Source organism: Patagioenas fasciata, chromosome 10, assembly GCF_037038585.1.
Source record: "Patagioenas fasciata isolate bPatFas1 chromosome 10, bPatFas1.hap1, whole genome shotgun sequence".
In the NCBI taxonomy this organism is placed as follows: Eukaryota; Metazoa; Chordata; class Aves; order Columbiformes; family Columbidae; genus Patagioenas; species Patagioenas fasciata.
Window position 1 is genome coordinate 16,041,631 of NC_092529.1, and position 21,260 is coordinate 16,062,890.

General features: G+C 44.3%; 1 protein-coding gene across 1 annotated transcript in view; it reads left to right on the forward strand.

Annotated features, from left to right (window-relative positions):
* Nucleotides 1-405: 405 nt before the first annotated feature.
* The window catches only part of RYBP (RING1 and YY1 binding protein), a 43,782-nt gene continuing 22,927 nt past the window's right edge, over nucleotides 406-21,260 (forward strand). Inside the window, exons 1-2 of the mRNA XM_065845823.2 lie at nucleotides 406-646; nucleotides 1,565-1,690. Of these exons, the coding sequence (XP_065701895.1) occupies nucleotides 615-646; nucleotides 1,565-1,690 (158 nt within the window). The 5' untranslated portion in view covers nucleotides 406-614. The remainder of the gene's footprint in view (nucleotides 647-1,564; nucleotides 1,691-21,260) is intronic.

Consider the following 21,260-nt stretch of genomic DNA (forward strand, 5'->3'; position numbering starts at 1 on the left):
CGGAGCCCGCTCCCGCCCCGCGGGCAGGACGGGGCCGCAGAGCCGCACTCTCCCGTCTCGGGCTCCCGCACGCAGCAGGCCCCGGCGGGGCCGCCGCCAGCCTCAGCCCCGCTCCCCCGGGAACGGGCAGGCGACGAGCCCTCTGAGGGGGAAGGGACGGGAAAGGAAGGGGCCACCCGCCACCGCCGGCTGAGAGGAGCCCGCCCCTCGTGGCGGGGTCCCGGCGCGGGGGGCAGCGCCCGCGGCGCTGAGGGGAGGGAAGGAGCCGGCCCGAAGGAGCTCCCGGCCGGGGGCGGGACCCGCCGGGGAGGCGGCGCGGCGCGGGGGGTGCTCCCCGCTCTCCTCCCCGCCAGGGCTGGCGGCGGGGCCGCCCCCATTGGCCGCGGCGCGGCGGTGAGCTCCGCCCGCCGGAGCGGCGCGGGGAGGGAGAGGAGGAGGAGGAGGGAGGGCGCCGGGCTGCGCTGCTAGTCTGGAGCGGAGCCTGGCAGCGGCAGGAGCGGCAGCGCGGGGGTGAGGAGCAGCCGGAGCCTGCTGGACGGAGGCAGCCCCGTCCCCCTCCCCTCCCCCTCGCCTCGCCTCTTTCTTTGTGCGCAGGGCAGGGGCGGCCCCGATCCATGGTCATGGGCGACAAGAAGAGCCCGACCAGGTGAGTGGGGGCGCGGGGGGCGCGGGGAGAGGCACCTAAGATGGAGGGAGCGCGGCAGGGGCCGCCCCTGCCTGCCCCGCCGGCGGCGACGGGCCCGGCTCGGCGCTGGCGCGGCGGGAGGGGATGGCGGTGGGTAGGCCCCTGGCTGGTAGTTGCTGCGTGTGCTCCGCCGCGGGGGAAGGGGGGGGCGCGGCGGCGAGGGGCTCCTAAGATGGAGGGAGAGCGCGGGGAGGGGGGCGGTGTGCTCGCACCGCCCCGCCAGGTACGTGGGGGGCCGGGGCGGGGGGGGCGCTGCGGGAGGGGAGGAGGGATGGGGGGAGGCTGTTAAGATGGAGGGAGCGTGTAAGGGCACGGGAGGAGGAGTGCCGGTGTCTCCCTGCCTGCCGCCGGTGCCAGGGCTGGTCTGGTGTGAGAGCAGCCATGGCGGCTCCGCTCGCTCGCACTCCCGCTCCGCGCACTCGCTGCTCCCAGACAAAGGGAGGTTTAACAAGGTGGAGGAGGGAACGCGCCTCCCAGCCTTCAAACTCTCCCACCCACCCTCCCACCCTCTCTCCGAGGGAGGGGGGCGGCCCCCACCGCGGTGCGGGGGGCGCCGGGGGAGGTGGCCGGCTCGGCCCGGCCGGGCTCGGCTCGGCCCGGCTGGGCCCTCCCGCGGCGCGGGGTCGGGGGCGGAGCGCGGCCTCGCCCCGCACCTCTCCGGGCGCCGGACCCGGTAGGTGTTTGTCGGCTGTTCCCGGGCGCGGGAGGAGAGCTGCGGTGAGAGCAGGCGCTTGGTTTCGGGGCTCTGTAACATGGTTTCTTATGTGTGTGTTTTCTTTCTCTCCTCCTCCTCTTCCTCCTCCTTCTCCCGCCGCCTCTCTCCTCCTCCCGAAACACACACGTACACACACGCTTCCCCTCTCCCTCCCCCTCCTCAAGGCCGAAAAGGCAAGCCAAACCTGCAGCCGATGAAGGCTTTTGGGATTGTAGTGTGTGCACCTTCAGGAACAGCGCCGAAGCCTTCAAGTGCAGCATCTGCGATGTCAGGAAAGGCACCTCCACAAGGTACGTCCACACCTTTCAACGTGGCTTCTGCGTCGTGCTGGGCTGCACCGACTTGTTGATTTTTTTTTTTGCTTTTACCGGGATATCAGCTGGTTGTACCCCGCTCCCTTCCATGGAGTCCCTTCTGTCTCCATTACAAAGCTTGTCGATTTTAAAAATTCTATTTTAAAGGCTTAATCAGAGCTGGAAGACACGTTTCTTTTTGTTGTTCTGTACTTTTTTTGGTGCTGATGTATGAAGGACCTCTGAAGATCCATAAGTAGCCAGAAATGTTTTAGCTATGGTTTGGAGCAGATGATTTTTCTCTGTTTTGGGTGGCGATTTGCCTGTGCTTTCTACGGGAGTAGAAATGATTGAGGATTAAGGAGCGAGGAAGGAAATGGCTGAAACTAATGATGCCAGGAGAACAACAACTCCATTCCTGAGATGTTGATCTCTCTGTGTCTGTTGTCATCCAAAAGGAATCGGCTTTGTGCTCAGTGTGGGAATGGTGCAGATTGCTTGAAAGCTTTAGCCGTCAGGTCTCTGAGATTGCCTTGAGCAGAGTAACTGTGGAAGTCTTTGAGATGGTGAAGCTGACATACAGTAGTGAATTTGATCTTAAAAAAACACAAAACAAAACAAAAACTTGCGCTCTCCCAGTTAATGGATTCAGAAAGTTTATTCCGGGAATATAAGTTGTCGCTAAAGCAAGCATGTGGTGCTTTGCCTTTTCTTTCTTTTTCTGATGTTCTACCACGTTGACTTCTGATTTTGTTCATATGGTACCTCCTGATTTGAGTTGCTCTACTCTGCCAAGGAATTAGTCCATAAGATTGCCATTGTGAAAGGCATCGTTTTCCTCCTTTGAATGAAGCGTTGCATTGCGATGCTCTCATCAGCAGGCTGTTTGCATGACTTGGCTGTCTTGACTTGATTGACAAAGGAGGTGAAAACGTGTTCGATTGATTATTGTTCACATTGTGTTTTAGACAATGTGAAGTGCCTACATTTTTAATGGAGAGCATGCATTTGGACCATTGAAACTGAGTTACAGCAACAGGGTTCTGTGGTACTTCACTGTGTGTTCTACAATGCAACGTTGGTTACAAGTATCTCTGTGCTTTTAACAAAACATACAGAGGTCTTGAACGTAAAACAATTTTAAATAGCATTGAGTGAGCTTGAGCTTTTGGGACAGCTGTGTTCTGTATGCACATAGAGTTTTCACTCATTCGATCTTGTTTTCTTGTGGAACTGAACTTCCACAGTACACTTGATTTCTGTGCTTTTCTGTTTCCTTGGCTTCCCCGTTGGTTTGGATGAAACACGTTGATCCTGCAGTTGCCTGGTGTTTAGCTGTGCTGCTACAGTGCGTAGCCTTGTAGTCACCACCAGTTCTCACAGTGTCACATGAAGCATGTGCACGAGTGTTTGCAGGAGAGTCTTAGTGGGATGCAGGAGCTCATATGTGTTGAATCTTATATCAGACTTGATCATTTTCATTTGGCTACCATCCTTATGTTCATTCTGAGAGCAGCAGCTTTCTCTCACATGCTCTTACTTTTATTTGTAATGATAATTTTCAGACTGTTGATTGAGGTAGCAGGATGTTTTGCCTTTTAAGGGACCCCTAAGAGGGATAGCGCTTGGTATTTCAGGTTAAGAGCTGTAGCGTTACTTGCAGATGTGATCCTTGGGTCTGGAACATTGTACTTCTGTTTAGCTTTTATTGAACCCTTATGAATGGGTTCTAATTTTAATTCATTTAATTCATCAGCTTTCTATTCATTTTTGCTGCTTTTTAAATTGCTTTTGTTTGTAGAATTTGAGAAAGTATTTAAAATATTCAATGAACTGTCATGTCTTCTTGCATATTTGTATCATTTATGAATAAATATTACTGCAAGCAGGAGTGATTGAATGCCGTGAGTGAGCGTCTTATGTTGAGAAGACCTGGGAGGTCAGAGTTCTTTGTTGTGGTATTTCTTTGAGTGTTACAGTATGTGACGTATGAGTCAATGCCAGGGAAATTCTTCAGAATTTTAAAAATAAATGACTGATGTAACAAGACTTAATGAGTTATGATTGATAATTTATTACTTGAAATATAAGGTGTCTGATGAGCTTGACTTTTAAGTTGCAATTTGACAAGTTGATGACACTTTTCCACATTTAAAACTGCCTTGCTTCATTAAGGCTTACTTCAATAACACTTATTGGAAATTTATCAAGCTCACTTTTTAAAAAAACAAAGTAGTGAAAGGCAGACATCATAGACGTGGTGAGGTAACTGACTTTCATGAAATTACGATGTGCAATTACAGTATGCCCAGGTTTTTTACTAAGATTTGGTATGACCTATTCCCTGCCCCCCCTCAACTGTGAAGCCGGTTATTTGGTGTAGAATTTACTTTGGCTGATGACTATACTCTGATTTGAGAACTAGTTAGGATGTTAACTAATTCTTGGTGTGTGTACATTTTTTCAGACTCCATATAACCTGTTGGTGTGTGGGAGGGGTGGCTGGCAGCAGTCAGAAGTTTTACTTTATCAGATCTAACTATCCCCTTTCCCTAGGATCTCATAAAAGGAGCTTCACATGCAGTGAGTTTTAGAGTTGATGTACCAAATCAAAATATCTGTAGATGCTGAACAGTTAAACTATACCTGAATGCTTTTGCAAGGGGCTGTTTATAAATATTTCAGTTGCACTTTTAAATAAAAATGAGGTCAAATCCACCTCAAGAGAATTGGGATGCAGAGATTACATTAAACCTGTAGTTCTTACTTGAATACTGTATTTATTATAGTATGTCACTAACTCCTTTTCCTCAAGTTTGTTCTTGCTATTTTATGGTTAAGCTTTATTATTAAGCAAGCATGTTGAGTTTTTCTACAGTTTTCCTTCTGTGAGGATCGTGGCAAAGATACAAACTCGACACAACGTTCAGTTGGGCAAGACAGTGATTTAACTGGCTAGCCTGGGAGTGAGCAATGGGAATGTGTTTGCTGGGGTGTACGATACTTTTCTTTTCAGAGGTTGTTGTATTGGTGTAACGTTACAGGGAACTGGTACTGGCCACCACCTCCACCTGTGTCCTGCGGTTCTTGTGGTTTGCTCTGGTGTAGCCCCACCAGCACCTGCACACAGGAGAAGCCTTGAATTAAAACTTTTGCTTGGAAGTTTGCTCCACAGACACGTGTTCCCTTCTGATATCCATTACTTCTTCAAACGTGGAAAAAAGTTTGCTTTGGATTTCCTAAGAATGTGAGGATAGAATTTGGCCTTGTATTTACCGTTACGGGGGCTGTGTTCCTGTTTGAGGGTAGGCAATGGCTCCCTGTTTCCATTTGCTTTTCTTAGTGGTATTCTTGCTCCTCTTCCCCTTTGGCTGTCTGATGCTTTACATATGTTGTGTTCCTGTATAACTCTTCTTGTAGCTTCCTCTCTCCTCCCAGGCACGGCCATGCAGTGTTTCTGTGTGGGATTGCTATCAGACATCATTGTGAAAGAGAATATTCCCCCCACAACTGATTTCCCAGAGGTAGTAACTGTTTTCCGTAGCTTTCCTTTTCGATAAACTAGCAAGTGATACACTATGGTGGAGCTTCTCTGTTGATGATTTTTCTCCAACTTTAGGATTAATGCTTTTCTTGTCTGAACTTCACATCCTCTGTCATGAATGTACCTTGATTACAGAGAAATGCGCTAAAAAAAGCCAGTGGAAGATGCAAGAGCAACAACTGGATGTCTGACATGAAAATTAACAAAACAATGGGACTTCTTAGTACAAAATTAACAAGTTGTAGTCTATATAAGCATTTCTGTTGTATTTGTTGGTAATACCTGCGTGCCTGAAGTGCATGATTTGGAGTTTGCATCAGGTCATTTGAACTTACGTTTCATTGTGGAGTGCTCAAGGAGTCCATGTCAGCAGTGCTTTGCTCTTACCATGCTTATTTTTGGAAGGGAGGCTGAGCTGAAACTATTAATAGTAATTTTAATATGAATTTTCTCTTGTGTGGAACAGGTGTCTCAGATAGATACTGGCCTTTGTTCCCCTTCAGCTCTCCAGAAATTCCTTTGCATGTTCACAGGATCTAAGCTAGCACCTTGTAGGATGTAAACTACTGTCCATGACACCATTGAAAAATATTCTCTTCTGCATGTGAGCTGGGCTGACCAGAATAGACACCAGATAGTCCTGCTATTCCTGGAATGAGGAATCAGGCTCATGATCTCTGCCTCCATACAACTAATACATGCCTTGCTTATTTGCCATGTATTTGCAGGACTGTTCTTCTAAAAATGCTTGCTTTGGTGTGTAAATGTGGTGTAGGTTGGAAGCAAAGTGGTTTCATTCAGTTCTTTCAAGCTAAATAGCTTCCATCTGCATTAAGGTGGGTTTTATTTAGCATCATAGCTAGCCTTTAATTGGGTTATTTTCTATAAAAAATGGAGTATGTGACTCGTCTGGAAAAAGCTGCTGTGGACAGGACATTGTTGCCTTTACTCTGGAATAATTTGTTTTACTAATTGGCCATTTAGATATATGGTTAAATGGTCTCTATTTTCCCATTGATCGCTTAAGTTAAATGGCAGTTGGATCAGGTGGAGCAGAGTGTGGTCTGTTCCAGCGCGGAGTGGTGCCAGTGCTTCATGGAGCCATCCAGGTCTTCAGGATCTTTCCCGTTCGGTGCTGCTTGGTTCGTAAATGGGTAGTGAGAGCAGCGTAACTCTGCCTTGATAATTCTGAGTGCTGGAATGCACGATACCTATTTGCAAAATGTTTGCCCACACGGAGGAAGTTCTTCAGACTTCTGTTGCCTCATACCTTGTTTACCAGCACTGTCTAAAAGTAATTAGCTGTTACTTTCTGAATTTGTAAGGAAAGGAGTACTTTTGCTAGGTCTGGCAAACCCACCAGGGCATGGGAGCTAAGGACAGGAGGAGCCTTTTGCGAACGTAGCGTTTTACAAGTAATGCTCGTTGTTCACAGCCAGCCCCAAATTCTGGGGCTGTGGTTCGATAAGCTAAGTTTGAATTAATGACTTGTATTGCTGAATCCCAAGTGCCTCAGCCATGTGACTTGGGGTATTTATTCATTATCATCTGACCACTGGTGCAGATTCACAGTACAGTTATTTTTTTTAACTAGCCTAGAGTTAGTCTGTGAGACCTGATCGGAGCAGATGAAGTTGTTCAGCTTCAGATCAGATATTATCTGCTTGAAAGAAATAAGAGTTGTGTCCTGATTTGCTCTTTGCTAGTGTTTGGCTCTGGCATTAATGATCTCATTACCATCACCCCAGGATTTCTCTTGGGTTTCAGCACCTCTGAGAAGTCATTCTCAGCAGGGAGGATGCTCAGAATTGACATGCAGCACCTTGGCAATACCCCTTTGCTATGGCTTTCAGATTTGGGTCGCTGAAACGCAGTAAGTGACAAACACAGTAGGTAGTGTGGTGGCTGCTGTGACTCTCTTTGCTTCTACCAGTTTTTGTTCCTGAAGGTCCTGTTAATGAATAATAGCGATACCTGTTGCAGTGCTTTTTTATTAGAGGAAAAAAAAAAATCTTTTTGTTAAAACAAATAGCAAAATCTTTAGCATAGTTAAGGTGCATTATAATTTTTGTGTGGATTACCTGTTCGGGTTAAATGATTGTGTGTGGTAGTGTTTACTATCATTCTTTGATTTCTGTTGAAGACCGTATAAAGATCTAATAGATAAACATACCCACTGTTGCAGTCTGTCACTGCAGTGTGGATATTATTCATTTTTCTCTTCCTCCATAGACTGCTTTTTTGGGAGATGGAAATCTAAATCGAAGTATGAATGTGTGTGTAGGAGGAGAGGGCACGTAACTTTATTGCTGTAAACAGACATTGTGTCCACTGGGATACTGGCCCTCACTCTCTGCAGATCCTCGTGGGGTACTGGTAGGCAGAGGAATGCTGAGCAACTTTCTCTGCGTGCCGTTCTTAATTGCCCTGGTTGTTTCATGTTCCCGTCAGCTGGCTGTGGAGGGGCTGCTGCATTTCCACGATTAGCGTATGTATTTGCACACTGATAAGGGTTCATCTAATAAGTGCAACCTCGTATGAACTGGAAATAGAAAGGTGTGTGGTGTTGAATAGAGCAATAGCTGAGAGGAGGGAGGTGGTGGATGTGAAGTGCGGTTCCCTGCGGACACCCTCAGCTCCTGTGGGATCTTGGGTGGCTGTCCTGTGCCATCTGTTAACATTCCTCAGCAGCTCCTAGTGCTGTGGGGCTGTTTTGGCTGAACTGTGAGGTCCCTGGAAGCAACACATGGGATCCAAGAGCAATGAGGGATGAAGGTTGAGCAGGTAATGTGCTGTGGGCAGGAGGGATTATTTTGGCTGGCCACATCCAGCTTTTGTGCTGTAGCTGAGATACCCCTTCTGTAACTGCAGGCTGATGGTGAATTGGGTGTCACTTGCACTTTGACTGCTGCAAGAACCCTCTGAGTTTGCAACATGAATTAAACAGCTTTGCTGTTGGTTCCTTGCTGCAGTGCTGCTCCTTTTCTTCTGCTTTGTTGGACTTGAATGAGCAGGCAGATCCTTCCATGGTCCCTCAGTGAGAAACACAGAAGTTCATAGCTCTTTTGGGGAGTCCTGCTGGTGTGCAGGAATATGGCAGCAGGGTGAGAGATGTGGTTGCAGTATGCGCCTGTGTCAGGCGAAGGATGTGCTTTCCTCAGCCTTTATTATGTACATCTCTCCTTGTCTACGTAATTCTTCTCACAAGGAGACCCACTGACCTATTTTTCAGGATTTTGGGTGGTTCTCTAGGTTAGTGGGTTCCAGTCGCACAATGTAGGTCACTCATAAGGTGTGCTGGAGTTTTGTAATGCACAGCTCTGAATTGAAATAAGATTCTTACAAACTCTGTGGCTGTGTCTTGCAGCTGTACTTTCTCTGTTTGCACTGACCGCCTTCTTCACAAGGTAAAAGGAGAAATCTGTGTATTTCCAGAGGGAAGGGGTCTTACAGGACAGTTTGTGAGGATTTATTTAAAATGTGGATGTTTCAGACAGGTAAGGGCAAATTATCATTATTGCCATGTCGTGTTTATTAAGGACATGGCAAAAAAGCAAACCACTAATACTGAGTAACTCGCACATGCTACACTAAGCAGATGTCTAGGGTTACACAGTATGACAGAAATAATGTGGAAATACCTCCATTACATTTATGTAAGTTCCTTTTACAGCTGACACATGCTAAATACATTGATTGTCTCTTTGTGCAGGCAGGTTTTCTTTGTATCAACCAGAGCTCCTTTCACGCTTTTTTTTGTTGCATCTGGAGGTGCAAGCAAATCCTGAACGCTTCCCATAAACAAGCTATTAATTAGGAGCGTATTCTGTGTAACACAGTGCTAATTGGTACATCAACAAATTCACTGCCTGTTAAACATTGAAAAGATTGAAATTCTGACTGGCTCAAATATAAATGAGAGGGAAAAGTACCACGTCTCCTTGCTGACCTGGTGGATTTTGTTTGAGTGTTCAGTAACTCGGTATCTTCAATCAGGTGAATCTCAGCTCCTTCATTAATAAAACAAAACTAACTGGCTGAAGCTGGGTGTTGTCTTGATAGTATTTTATTATTGAAGTACTGCCTGTGTTTCTGAAAGTTCAAGTACACCCACAGCTGATCTTCTGTTAAGTAATACTGGAAATGCACAACAAAAAGAGGTTGTAGGGATCTAAAGTGTTGATTGTGAAAGTAGGAGACCTTGTTTTGAACCCTGTGTGATCTTATTTGAGACACTGGCCTGGGATTGTGTAGTAACCCCTATGCAACAAGGATCAGAATACTAAAAATCAGTAATTATGTTCTTTACTGCAGAAGTCTTGTAATAGCCAAATTGACCTTTTGACTGATAAACATTTTGAAGCATACATTTTATGGCAATTTGGTGAGAGCTGAAAAGTTCCATATTTAAGTGAGCACAGTGTATGTTTTATGTCAGTTGCTATATGGAGGTGCAAACTTCCAGAAACTATATTTACAACTTACATAGAAATATGTTCAAGAGTTCTAGAAACCTTAGTTTGAGCTTCTTATCAGATTGGGTGTCTTTAAATAAAATGGAAGCAAAACAAGTCAGTCTGGGATTCTGTTTAGGGCTAAACAAGGAATAAATGTTCAGACGTGTTTCCTCAAGCAGATTGTTCTCCGGGATTCAGAATTATGATGGATTGCTTGTAACACGCAGAGGTGCTAAGTGAGATGAAATATCCTGCCTGAGATAAAGCTGCCTTCTTCAGATTTATTTTGTTGAGTAGGCAGAGGTGAGACTGATCACAATCTGAAATATTTTTCCTGAACAAAATTGTTTTTGTGCACGTGGAACTACAGCTGGGTAATTCATTTGCAACTTAATGTGGTCAAACTGGGGACATGGAGGAGATCAAAGTAGGAGGATGTGGTGGCTTCAATGTTTTTGTAAAGTTGACCAGGACGCTGCCTGATGAGTAGTGAGTGTGAGTTACCCCCTGCACCCCCGCCCCAAAAGTACAGCATTTTTTTAAATCATAGGGGTAGTTCTTAGTTGAATAGGATTACTCCCCCCCCCCCCTTTTTTTTTTTTTAATTTATGTGCTAAGTACATGGAAGGATTTGTATTTTCTTCTATTTGCAGATATCAATGGGGATAGCATGATGTTAGTGTGATTTGAGACTAGGTAAGATGCTAGAATTCACCCAGCTCAGGTTATTGGAAATGTGTGTTTCTGCTGAAACACTTGGCTCTAATTGTATATCTTGGAGCTCTTAATCTGAAAGTGCTTTCACTGTTTTTTTTGAAAGCAGTACTGAGCACTTTCTCCCGAGATGTGATCTCAATAAGAGAGGCTATACATTGATGGACGATGGCCCTGTGATGGAGTCAATCAGCCAGTGCAGTCATTTGTCTCCTGGGGATGCAGGGCAGAGCACATCATTAGCAGCAGGAGGGGAGGCTTTCCTCTCAAATGCTAATAGGGCCAGGGAGCTCCGGTTGGTGCCTCTTGGCTGCTGTTGCTCAGTTATTACAGGTGCCCGATGGAGAAACAAAACCGTTTTCATTTGTTATCTGTAACAGGCATGGGTGTGGACCAGTTTAACAAAAATATTGAATAAGTTCTAGGAGTGTTTTCAATTCAGCATCGTTTCAGGAATTTGTAAACCCGTATCACATAAAACTGCTTGTCGTAAAAATGGTGAATTATTTTTGGGGAATTATGTGTGGTTTTTTGGTTTTACATACAAGTAGCTCGACTTGTGTAGGAAAGACCAGCAGCTGCCTGATGCCACTGTGGGATTTGAAGGATGGTATGTCTTAATCGGAGGAGAGGCATTGAAGGTGAAGCCAGTAGGTTGTAGAAGTTACTCTAACAAGCGGCTGACGGTGCTGGATTTCTGTCAAAGTGAAAGATGAAGTCTGTGGTAGCGATGACAGGTGGCTCGTCTGTGGGACAGCTGGGCTGTGTGTAGTTGTGTGGTGCTGCTAAGGAGTTAGCTGTATGGCAGCTTGGTGTGCTCCAGGTGATGGGCATCCTCTGGCTTTGCCCAGAGGGGACAAGTTAACCTGCAAGTGGCTGTTCCTCCATGGCTGCTTTGCTCCTTTCGGTGTTCTTACCTCTCGGTGGAGCTGGTGTAGTGGTGGTTCCATCGCGACCAGGCATGGGCAGGAGCACTCCTCTTGGGGAATACAGGACTGCAGACTTGCTTAAACAGTGTCTTAGTGTCCAGATATAGTTAATTCCCATGCGACACACAAGGAAGCTACAGGTGCTGGCAGGAGAGCGTTGCTCTGGATGGCTGGTGGGTGTTTCTCTGTACTTGCCAGTGCTGCGAGTGGGGAGGTGGCAGCTGGGGCACCGCTTCTTGTGGAGACTTTTAACTTTTAACTCGCTGTGGCTCTGGACAGTTAGGTAACTCATGCATAGATTTGCCTGTCTGTAAGGCAAATATAGTAAGAAGTCCCTACCACATATGGCTTAGAGGAAGATAATTTTTAGAAAATGCTTTGAAATCCTGAAATATCTTCTCAAAAACTGCACGTGAAGTCAGACTTAAAAAACAAAGTTTCTTTTCCTTTCTCTGAACTGTATAGATAATTGTTTAAAAATAAGTGCAAGGGCAGCAAGAAAGCAAATGATACAGCTGCTAGAACAGCATGGTGGGTTGATGTTGTACAGTTCATTTCAGCATTGTGCGCAGTAATATCTTTGCTTGTAAAGCACGGAGGGAATGACACAGCTATGTGCTGTGGTACTGAAGGCATGGGATTGTTAGAGTTGCACAATTTTATATGTGGGTTAGCAGAGTAAGGAACATGCTTAATCATGGGTGTGGGAATACAGTACTCTGGCAGGAATTAAGAGTCATTAATTAGAAGTACTCGCTACCGGATGTGACTCAAATTAGTTGTGAGTTGCTTAACTTCTAAGGTCAAAAAGATGTAGACCAGCGTTACTAGTATCCTTGGGACTGCAGGAGTAACCACAGGGATGATCTGTGCTACCAGAGCTCAAACTGAAATTCTGAGGTTTATTAAATGGCTTATTGACAGTGGCAATCTTGCAGCAAGCTGGGACCAAGCGTTTGTGTTCAGAAGTTCAGACCTATGAGGGGTTTGTTAAAGCTCCTGGGTTACATCGGCTGGGAATGTACAAGTGTGTGCTGCGAATTTGTACTGCTGTGCTGAGATGCACTATTATTCAATTAACATTCAAAGAAGCGATGGTGAATCTTTCTGGTAAACAAAAGCTTCATTGTCTGTATGGAGAGAATGACGTTTTTTCCCATTACAAATTAGCCAATTGATAGAAAAATCAACAAACAGGGTAGTGGAACATCGTGCCTGTGTGTCACTCACCTAACCTGCAAGTGCATGAGAGATCATACCTTCATGTTCAGCACTTGAATTTGTAAAGATGTAAAATGTGAGGACAGTCCCACTGGTTGTGCTTGGAAGAGGCAGAACTTCTGCCAACGGCCAGGCATGCTGAGCAGGGCATGGAAAATGGTCCATAATTAGGTACCTGTTACAATTCTGTGCCAGTTCTCAGGCTTTTTCCTGATGTGTGTGCGTGAGTGATAACACCTAGCAGTAGTTTGTTTTGATTTCTATCTCTAGTTTCTTCCCTCTTGCCTTTTTTTTTTGTATTGTAAGCCAGGCTCACTTTTCCGCTGGCACTCTGAATTCAAAGCAACGAAACTGTGCAGCACTTACTTGCCTTTAAAAGATTGTTAGAAGCATAAGTGGCTTTTTTCTTTTTTTTTTTTACACAGAGGCATATAGCATAAGGAACAGGTTTACTTAGTCACAGGTGTGGAAATACAGATGCCATGCTAAGAAATCAGTTTAATAGCAGTTAATTGCTTTATTTTGGAGTGTGCTAGCATTTGCAATTCCAGCTTGGTTCGACAAGTGGTTGATGCTTGTGGAGAACGTGACCTTTTGCTCTTTGCATTGATTTTTCTGAATCGTGTCCAGAGGCTGCAGAAGTCAGTGCAGCGCTTTGTTGTCAGCTGCATGGCCTGGGTCAGGTCTCCAGGACTGATGCATCGAGAAGAAAGGGAATAAGTTAACGCGAAACTTAACATGGTTCTCTTTCCTGATCTGACTTTGCTCTAAGACTGTTTTCTTTCCAGGGAATTGTTTGTAATAGATAAGAAATGATTGAGAAATGAGTTGCATTCTATAAAACCTGAAGTGAAACTTGGGAGAACCCTGTGTAAGCAGAGGACTCCTCAGACTGCTCGTTGCTCTCAGTCATCCTGGAGCATGTAGGTTGAACAGGGGCTGAGATTTACAAAACTGAAGGTCTCTTTTTTTCTTTTTATTTTTCTTTTTTTCTTTTCTTTTTTTTTTTGAGTGTTTTAGATGATGACCGAATATTTTCTTGTTTTTAAGCAGAAAGAAACAAAATATCCAGAATGTCCAACATATTAATCTGTTTAAAGTTCAGTCGTTCTACTGCCAGCTGTATAAAATTCTTACTTTTGATGTTAGTGTACAAATATGCTAGTCCTCGTATACCCATGTGCTCACTTGGATCAAAAAGATGCTATTCCTTCCCCATGGAACTGTATCCATGCCTTTGCTCATATAGCTGGCAGATCATTAGTAAAACGGATCGATTATTAGTGACTTTCTGCTTTTCCTTCCTGCTCTAGTTCAGAGTATTATTGTTAGCTGCTTTTAAAGTAAGGCTCCTCCTGGAAGAATTTCTGGCTCAAGGCAGAAGTTGTTTTCTTACCAGTTTTGAACTACTGGGACTATTGTGTTTTTTGAAATCCTATTCTTCACTTCACAAAACATCTACAAGTGTGTCTTGAATCATGCATAGCCTGAAGAATATCCTAGGGGTAGGGAGACATAAATAATTGTTTAATTGGGCTGCTCTGCTGTGAAGTGTATATCATGTCGAGTTTACGGAAAGGACTGATTTTATTTAGTGTTTTACTGTAACAATCCTAAGCTGAGTGTTTATCTTAGTAAAATTTAATGTGGTGTTAAGCAAGATGTGCAAATGTGTTTTGACTTAAGCTTCTAGTTTGTGAATAAAAATGTTGCAGATCTCTCACCTGTCAAATGTTTGGTAATCATGCTAACTGAAGTCTTACAAGGAAGAGTCTCAGAAGTAAAACAATATCTTATTGGAAGGAAAAAAAGCTTTGTGATTAACACAAATGGTTAATAACTGTTTTTAAATTTAATTTGATTTATGAAAAAATATGTCTTCAGTGGTTGTTAGCAGAGATGGCAAAAATCTGAGCAATATATCAACATTGTTTTAATTAAAAATGCATTGATAGTCTCCTAAAAATGCACTTTTGACATCCAGCTTGTAGGCTTAAAATGAATGTAAAACTTTGCTTTTTATACTCCAGGAAAATATGCTCTTGTGCTCAAAACATGCAGCAAAAGAAATCCCATGAAAATCAATTAGAATAATAGAGTACAGCCATTGCAAAATATCATTACAATAGTTAAGTAATTATCCCACTGCATGATTTAGCAAGGGGGATAAATAATGCATGTAGAGTTGGGCTGGAGTTTGCAAGGGAGGTGGATGCTGCAGCGTGGGTGGGCAGGGCACAGGCTGAGGGGGGGTCTGCTGAGTCCGCTGCCTGATGCCTGAAACCTTTCAGTGCCTGCCATAATGAAGATGCCAAAGAGACACAATTTTCTGTGTTTTTTCTTACAATTTCGAGATGGCCTTTGGGAAGAAAACTTCCTTTGTGGTGTTAGCACAGCTTGACTCCAGCTGCTTCTCAGAGCCGCCCAGCTCGTCCCAGATGGGTGGGTGTTGGGCTTTGGGGTGCCAGCACCGCTGGCATTTTTAGGGTCGCGTCTCGGAGTGGGCATCCAGTGAGGGCCAGGTCTGCTGCCAGAAGGGTGGAAAACCCTCGGGATGGTGCCGATCTTGGTGGCTTGCCCTCATGTGGTCCACTGCTCTTTGTATTTCACCCACATTCTGTTTTACTGCTCTGTAGGTCTGTGCTGCTCCTTGTTTGCTGTTCATTGCGCTGAGAGAATTACTTAGTGCATTAACACAAGGCTTGGGGTGTTATGGGCAGCGTGTCCCAGCCCCTGACCAAGCTCTGATTCTGGTCAGCAGGAATAGTGGCTGTTTTTTCAGCAGACAGATGAGGGAGTTGATTTTCCTTCTTTTCAGCTAGAACTGAATACTCTGAATCTGTCAGTTGCTGTCAAGAGGATTGTGCTTTGGATTAGTAAGCCACTGGAAGCAGTTTGAATCATTGCAGTTAAAAGCATGCTGAACAGCAGTGTAATTAATAGTTATATAATGTCATCAACAAGCTTGGGAAACTAGAATGTAACTAGGAGAGAAATACAGCCCCATGCAATCCCTGTGTTGTCTACAGACTACCATGCAGTCGAAGGACGATGTGTTTCTTCCCAGGGCTGTTACAGTCAGGGCAGGTTTGTTGCTGTTGTGTTGGTTCCATCACAAGATGTGCAGAAACACCTTTCTATGCCTTTTCCCTTCTCCCCCTTTTTCTCCTGGTTATCTTTAGCATCAGGACAGGGTCAAACCAAGAACCCTGCTCACCTTTGGCTTGTTGGAGCTGTTTGTTGAAGATTTCTGCATTCACAGAAGCAATTACTGTGTAATTACAGATGCTGCATACAATAGCTCTTCAGCTCTTAAGAATAACATGTGTTTTTGTTGGTGTGCTTTTGAATGGAGATGTTGAGAAAATTGTGCAATAACTTTGTTATACAGTGCTAGTAAAACTCTGACAGCCCTTTACCATGTGTGTTTTCAGGGAAACTGAAACAGTTATTGAAATTTCTAAAGTAGTTGCTATTTTGTGACAAGCTTGAACCTGTCGGGAAAAGCCCTGTATTTCAGCAAGGCAGCAGATGAGACACTGTGCCTGAGACCTCATGTCTTGTAGGTCTTGAACTGGGGGTGTGATGCTTCCAAGTTGCTTGTATTAACTTCTGTGAATATCTTAAGCACATAAAGATGGTGATCCAAATTCTGGGGTGTTGCTGTAATTCTGGATGAGTTTGATAGAAGATTACTGTAATTATTATTTTCCCTTGGTGGACTTCGGTTGCCTTAAAACATTATACCCTACTCCAACATTTCCATTTTTTTTCTCTTAGTTGTCAAAGGGAGAATTGTGCTGGTCCATAACTTGGTATTTCTGTTTCTAAAGAAATACCTTATCAAACTTACTGAGTAATGATTAAGTAGGAAGTAATTCTTATCTAAAAAGTAACTTTATATTAAAATGTGGCACTGCTGCTAAGCAAATGTAAGACTGCCTGCCCTCCAGTTTTGTATCTACATTGCTTCCCCACGTGTCAGTTTACTCAGTATTCACTGCCATTGACCTTGGATAATTAAGAAAAAAGTTCGCGGTTCTAAGGAGATAAATAGAGCTGATGTTTGCACTGTGGCTGATTAGCTAGTTTGTGGCAGTGTAATTTCACATCTGTAGTCTCTGGCAGGATGGATGCTACCTTTGCAAAACTGGACATCCCTCTGGTCTGCTCCCTGATACCTGGTGAAAGTCTCCCAGTACTCCAAGATCTGAAATTCGAAAAGAACCTCTTCAATTTTCAATGAAAGTGAACTTAAGCTAATATGGGTTTCTTTTACGTACTGAATCCCCTTTTCACTCTCATCCTGTTTCCAGTGCAAATCCAAGACTGCAGTTGTGCAGCAGGTGGGGGTCTGAGTTGACAGGAGGGCTTGGTGCCCATGGGCTCTCCTTCCAGAGCAGAGTTGGTGTCAGTGTTGGCTGTGGAGAGCTGGAGCACACCAGGACCACCGACACTGTGTGGAGATCGGAGCAACATCAGTGGAGAGGAAAGGCCAACAAAAATTAAGGAGATACAAATTTTTTTCAGACCTGTGAAAGTTACTTGAGCAAATTAGAAGGTAGGGGATTGGTGGGCACTGCCAAATCCTTTGCTCTTTTGTTTTTCTCTGTGCTCTCACTTGAACTTCCTTTTTTACTTCTGTGTTTGTTCTCCATGATTTACTTGGACCATTTGTTGCTCAAAGTACATGTTTCTCCACTGTGTGAGGGCTGCTTGGTTTTTAAACATCTTCATGATGATAACTCAGTTACATGGTATTGTAGTGGACTTTTTTCTTAGGGTAGGTTTTCCACTTGAGGTCCTCTACTGCTAGATCTGTACTGGCAAAACACTCCAGGCTGAAGATGGCTAAGGAGTTAAAGTTGCTTTTTTTTTTTTTTTTTAAGCTGGTGTCAACTTCTTTAGAAATGGTACTGTGGTGATAAATAGTGTATTTTGCCAGGTCATCCTTTGTTGATAGGCAGTGGGGCACTGTTCCTAATGGGATCTTTGGGTGCTGAAGTGATGTCAGTAATTATCAGGAAGATTTGGGATAGCATGCTGTTTTTACAGACTCTTTGCTTTTGATGCCAAATCTGCAGCCTTGAAAATCTTTGGGAGTTTGTAATCTTTTGCCCTACAAGGGTATTATTTATTTGGGAAATTGCATAATACTTGTTATGCAAGCAGTCTCTTCAGGCACTGTGTAAAGTGTATTATAGAAAAAAGTGTAATTTCTTTTTAAATTCATGCAGCAAGTGGCAGGAAAAAAACCCCACACAACTGAGATTTTCTTGAAGAAGAGAGGTTTCAATGAAGGTTATCTTCTGTTTATAACAAAAGTGTAAACAAATATTCACACCTGTTTCCACAAATAAATTGAATTCCAACTATGCATCTGATTCTGAGAAACAGTGGTTGAGTGGACAGATTCCATTGTGGATAAAATCAACATAGCTCTATTAAATTCATTTTTTTCCCCCGGAATATTTCTAGTAAACAACATCTTACATGAAATCTATCCATACCTTGCTTTACAACATCTAATTTAAGGATTTACTGCTTACGCTAAGTTTTAGATCCTTTTTCACATGTTTGTGCATGTCCTGAAATAACTAATTTTGTAGACATCTCTCCTTTTCCTCGGCATGCTGATGCCTGGTCTTATTTTTGAGTTTTCCTGAGAATGTGGTTTTAAAAAAGCAGGAGTTGATATAGTGGAGTGTTGCAGGGGTTGTAAGAGACACTGGAGTCCTTCAGACCTTCTGTGCCTGCAGGCAGGACTGGTGAGGTTTGGATTCCACTGCGTTAAAATGCAGCATGGCTGCTTCCCAATATCCGAGACCTTCCAGGTTTTACATTCAAGTTTTAGCTGTCTGCCTTGAATATATCTGTTTAGTTGAGAAAGGGTTGTCTCGTGTAGTATGTCTGAGTGAAGAGTTATTCACTTGAACAAAAGATACTTAAAATGAAGCTATTAATTGTCACAGCTGGTGACTTTTTTTTTCCTGTGCATTGCTGCCAACTGAGAGCATTTAAACTCTCATCTGAGGTATGAGAAGACCTGTACCTCTTATCTGCACCTCCCAGAGTAAGGGAAGCAGTCACTCAATTATTCTCTATAATTAGCGCATTTCAGTGGATAGGCAGGTGTTAGTTATTCACAGTCTTTCATTGTCTCTTGCTTTTCCAGGGATGTTTGCCTACCAGTCTTCTGCCATCGCCTCTGTAGTGAGGCATTTGGAATGATCTTTACCTGCTCAGTCCTGGGTGATGGACGAGCTGCTCCCAAGAATTGTGAAAAGGGAGAGAAGTTCAGATGGGGATGAAAATCTGTCCAGCTGATGTAAAAATATCTTACCCGAGTTGAAAGAATTTGAGAAGTGCTGTGATTACCGTGATACATGAAGTATTTAGAGTAACTCGTCCAGTTTTGCGTGGTTGCCCTGAAAGCAGGCTTGCAAGTGTGAGGGTCAGTTTTTTTTAAACTACATGGAGTTGGTTTAGACTAAGCTTATATCTTCCTGTAGAAATTGTAGAACTTAAACCAGCAGACCATCCCAACCCTAGTACTGCTGTTGCTACTGCTTTCTGTAAAGTACAGTTATAGGTATTGCAGCATCCAAAAGGTTTACTCATCACCAAGCACTTGCAGCCCAGGCAGGTTGTTTGTGCATCTCTGTACAGTGTGGAGGGCATGTGCATGCAGGACTGAAATAGTTTAACTGCATGGAGAACTTTGCTGATGTGTAAAATTCTGAAAAAAAAAACCTTAGACTCTGTGTTAGGTGAATCATTTTCTTCTGTGAATGGATCAGAGGGGCATAAGTGACCCAAAGTTCTTGCTGATATAAAAACCCCTGAAATATGAAAGAGGAGTTTGTTGCCAGAACCTGTCTTCTAGAAGTGGCGGACGAGTGTGCCTGTGAGGCTGCTGTGGTCATTGTTCTTGAGGCAGTGAAGAAATTACTTGTGAAAGGCTGGGGACCTAGTTTTGCACTGGGCACTGTGTGTGGGCTGCTGCTTGTTAACAGCTTTATTAGACTTGATGATTCAAGGTTCTTTTTATAAGCTTATTATCAGGTATTTTATGTCGCTACATGTCAGTTATGGAAATGGTAGCCTTTAAGAGACAACATGTGTTTAATTTAAAAATTCACTCTTTTCTTTTTTTCTGAGAAACACCACCTCTTGGTGACTTTTTATCAAATACTGTGATGGGAGTCTGTTTTGGTGGAACTCTTGTTTCAGCTGCTACTGTAAGAGGAAGGGGGCCTGTTGGTGCAGGGTGCTGGTGGAAGACCACCCTTCAGGATAAGTTGTATCCACACACGTGTGGCTGTAGAGCAATTCCTGATGATGCTGAAGGTGGAGCAGTGCAGGATCTACGTGCCCTTCTGTTTGCTATTCCGACTTCAGTCTGTGCTGCATCCTTATCCGTCAAGTCCTCACTGCTTATTTTGCCCTGTGTGACAATTCAAAATGTGAAAATTCACCTTGCTGTGTAAACACAGCCATGAAGGTGGAGCGCAGCCTGCTGAGAATGTCTGTGCTCAGCTGGCCGGTGGGACCGCTCACCTGGGCTCTGGCTGGGGCCGCCACCTGCACTCAGCCTCTGCTGTGGTCACTGCTGGGCTCTGGAGTCCTGTCCTCATGTCCCATGGGTTAGACCCCAGCGCTGCTACTGTTGGCCATGTTCCAGTGTCACAAGGAGCACAATGTTTTATATATGTTGCAATCATGTTTCTTTTTTTTTTTTTTTTTTTTTCCCAAGGCTAGGTGTGCCTGAATTTAGGGGAACTGTAGACCTGGATTTACACCTTAACGCAAGCACACTGTTCCCAAAGGAAGTAGAGCAGGATTTGTATGCTATTAAAATACTGGATTCCTGAGGAAGTCCCTGTAGATGAGCTCTACCATTGATGTCCAAATGAGCATGTTTGTTTGCAAACGGTGTTCAGTATCCAGGTTTCCTGCTGCAAATGTACATTTAAAAGTTTCATGTTGTTACTCTTCTTTCAGCCTTGATCCCTCAGTAAGTCAGTCCTTTGCCTGCGTAAGGTAAAATTTGTTCACTTGAAATTAGTGGAATTGGTATCACTGAGGTTAAACTTCAGTGTAGGATGGATTGTCTGAAACACCACCAAAGTGGATTTTTCTGTAAGCAGAGAAGTCTGATGCTACCCAAGCACTTGGTGACCATACCAGCATCTCCAGGGAAAGAGCCGAGACTGCTCTTCCAACTTGGGCTGGTGGATTTTTTTAAACAGTTGCAGAAGTAGCGTTTAAGTTACATTCACCTTAGACTTTGTAACTCGGTGTCTTTCCCCTCCTTGCCTTCACTACCTTCTTTCAGCTTGATATGACACTGGAAAAATATGTGGTGGTTTGGAGTGTTTTTGTTTTTTTCCAAAAGCTCTGGGGTGATTTGCTACCTTTTCCTTCAAGAGACAACTTGAAGCTTCTTCCAAGTTCAGAAGGATGTAGTTACCTGCATTTTGGAGAGCAGTTTGGAGCAGCTGCAGGAGGTGAGGGCTGCTTGTTGGTTTTGGATGAAGCCACTTGCCCTGCTCTGCCTGGGACGCCACCAGGAGAGCAAAGAAACTGAATAAACAGGGAAACTGTGAAATAAACAGAAACAAACCCAAACCTGGTCCCTGCCTTGGGGTGTGGGCATGAGTCTGTGAAGCAGCTGTTTCGCAATCAAACTTTCTTTTGTT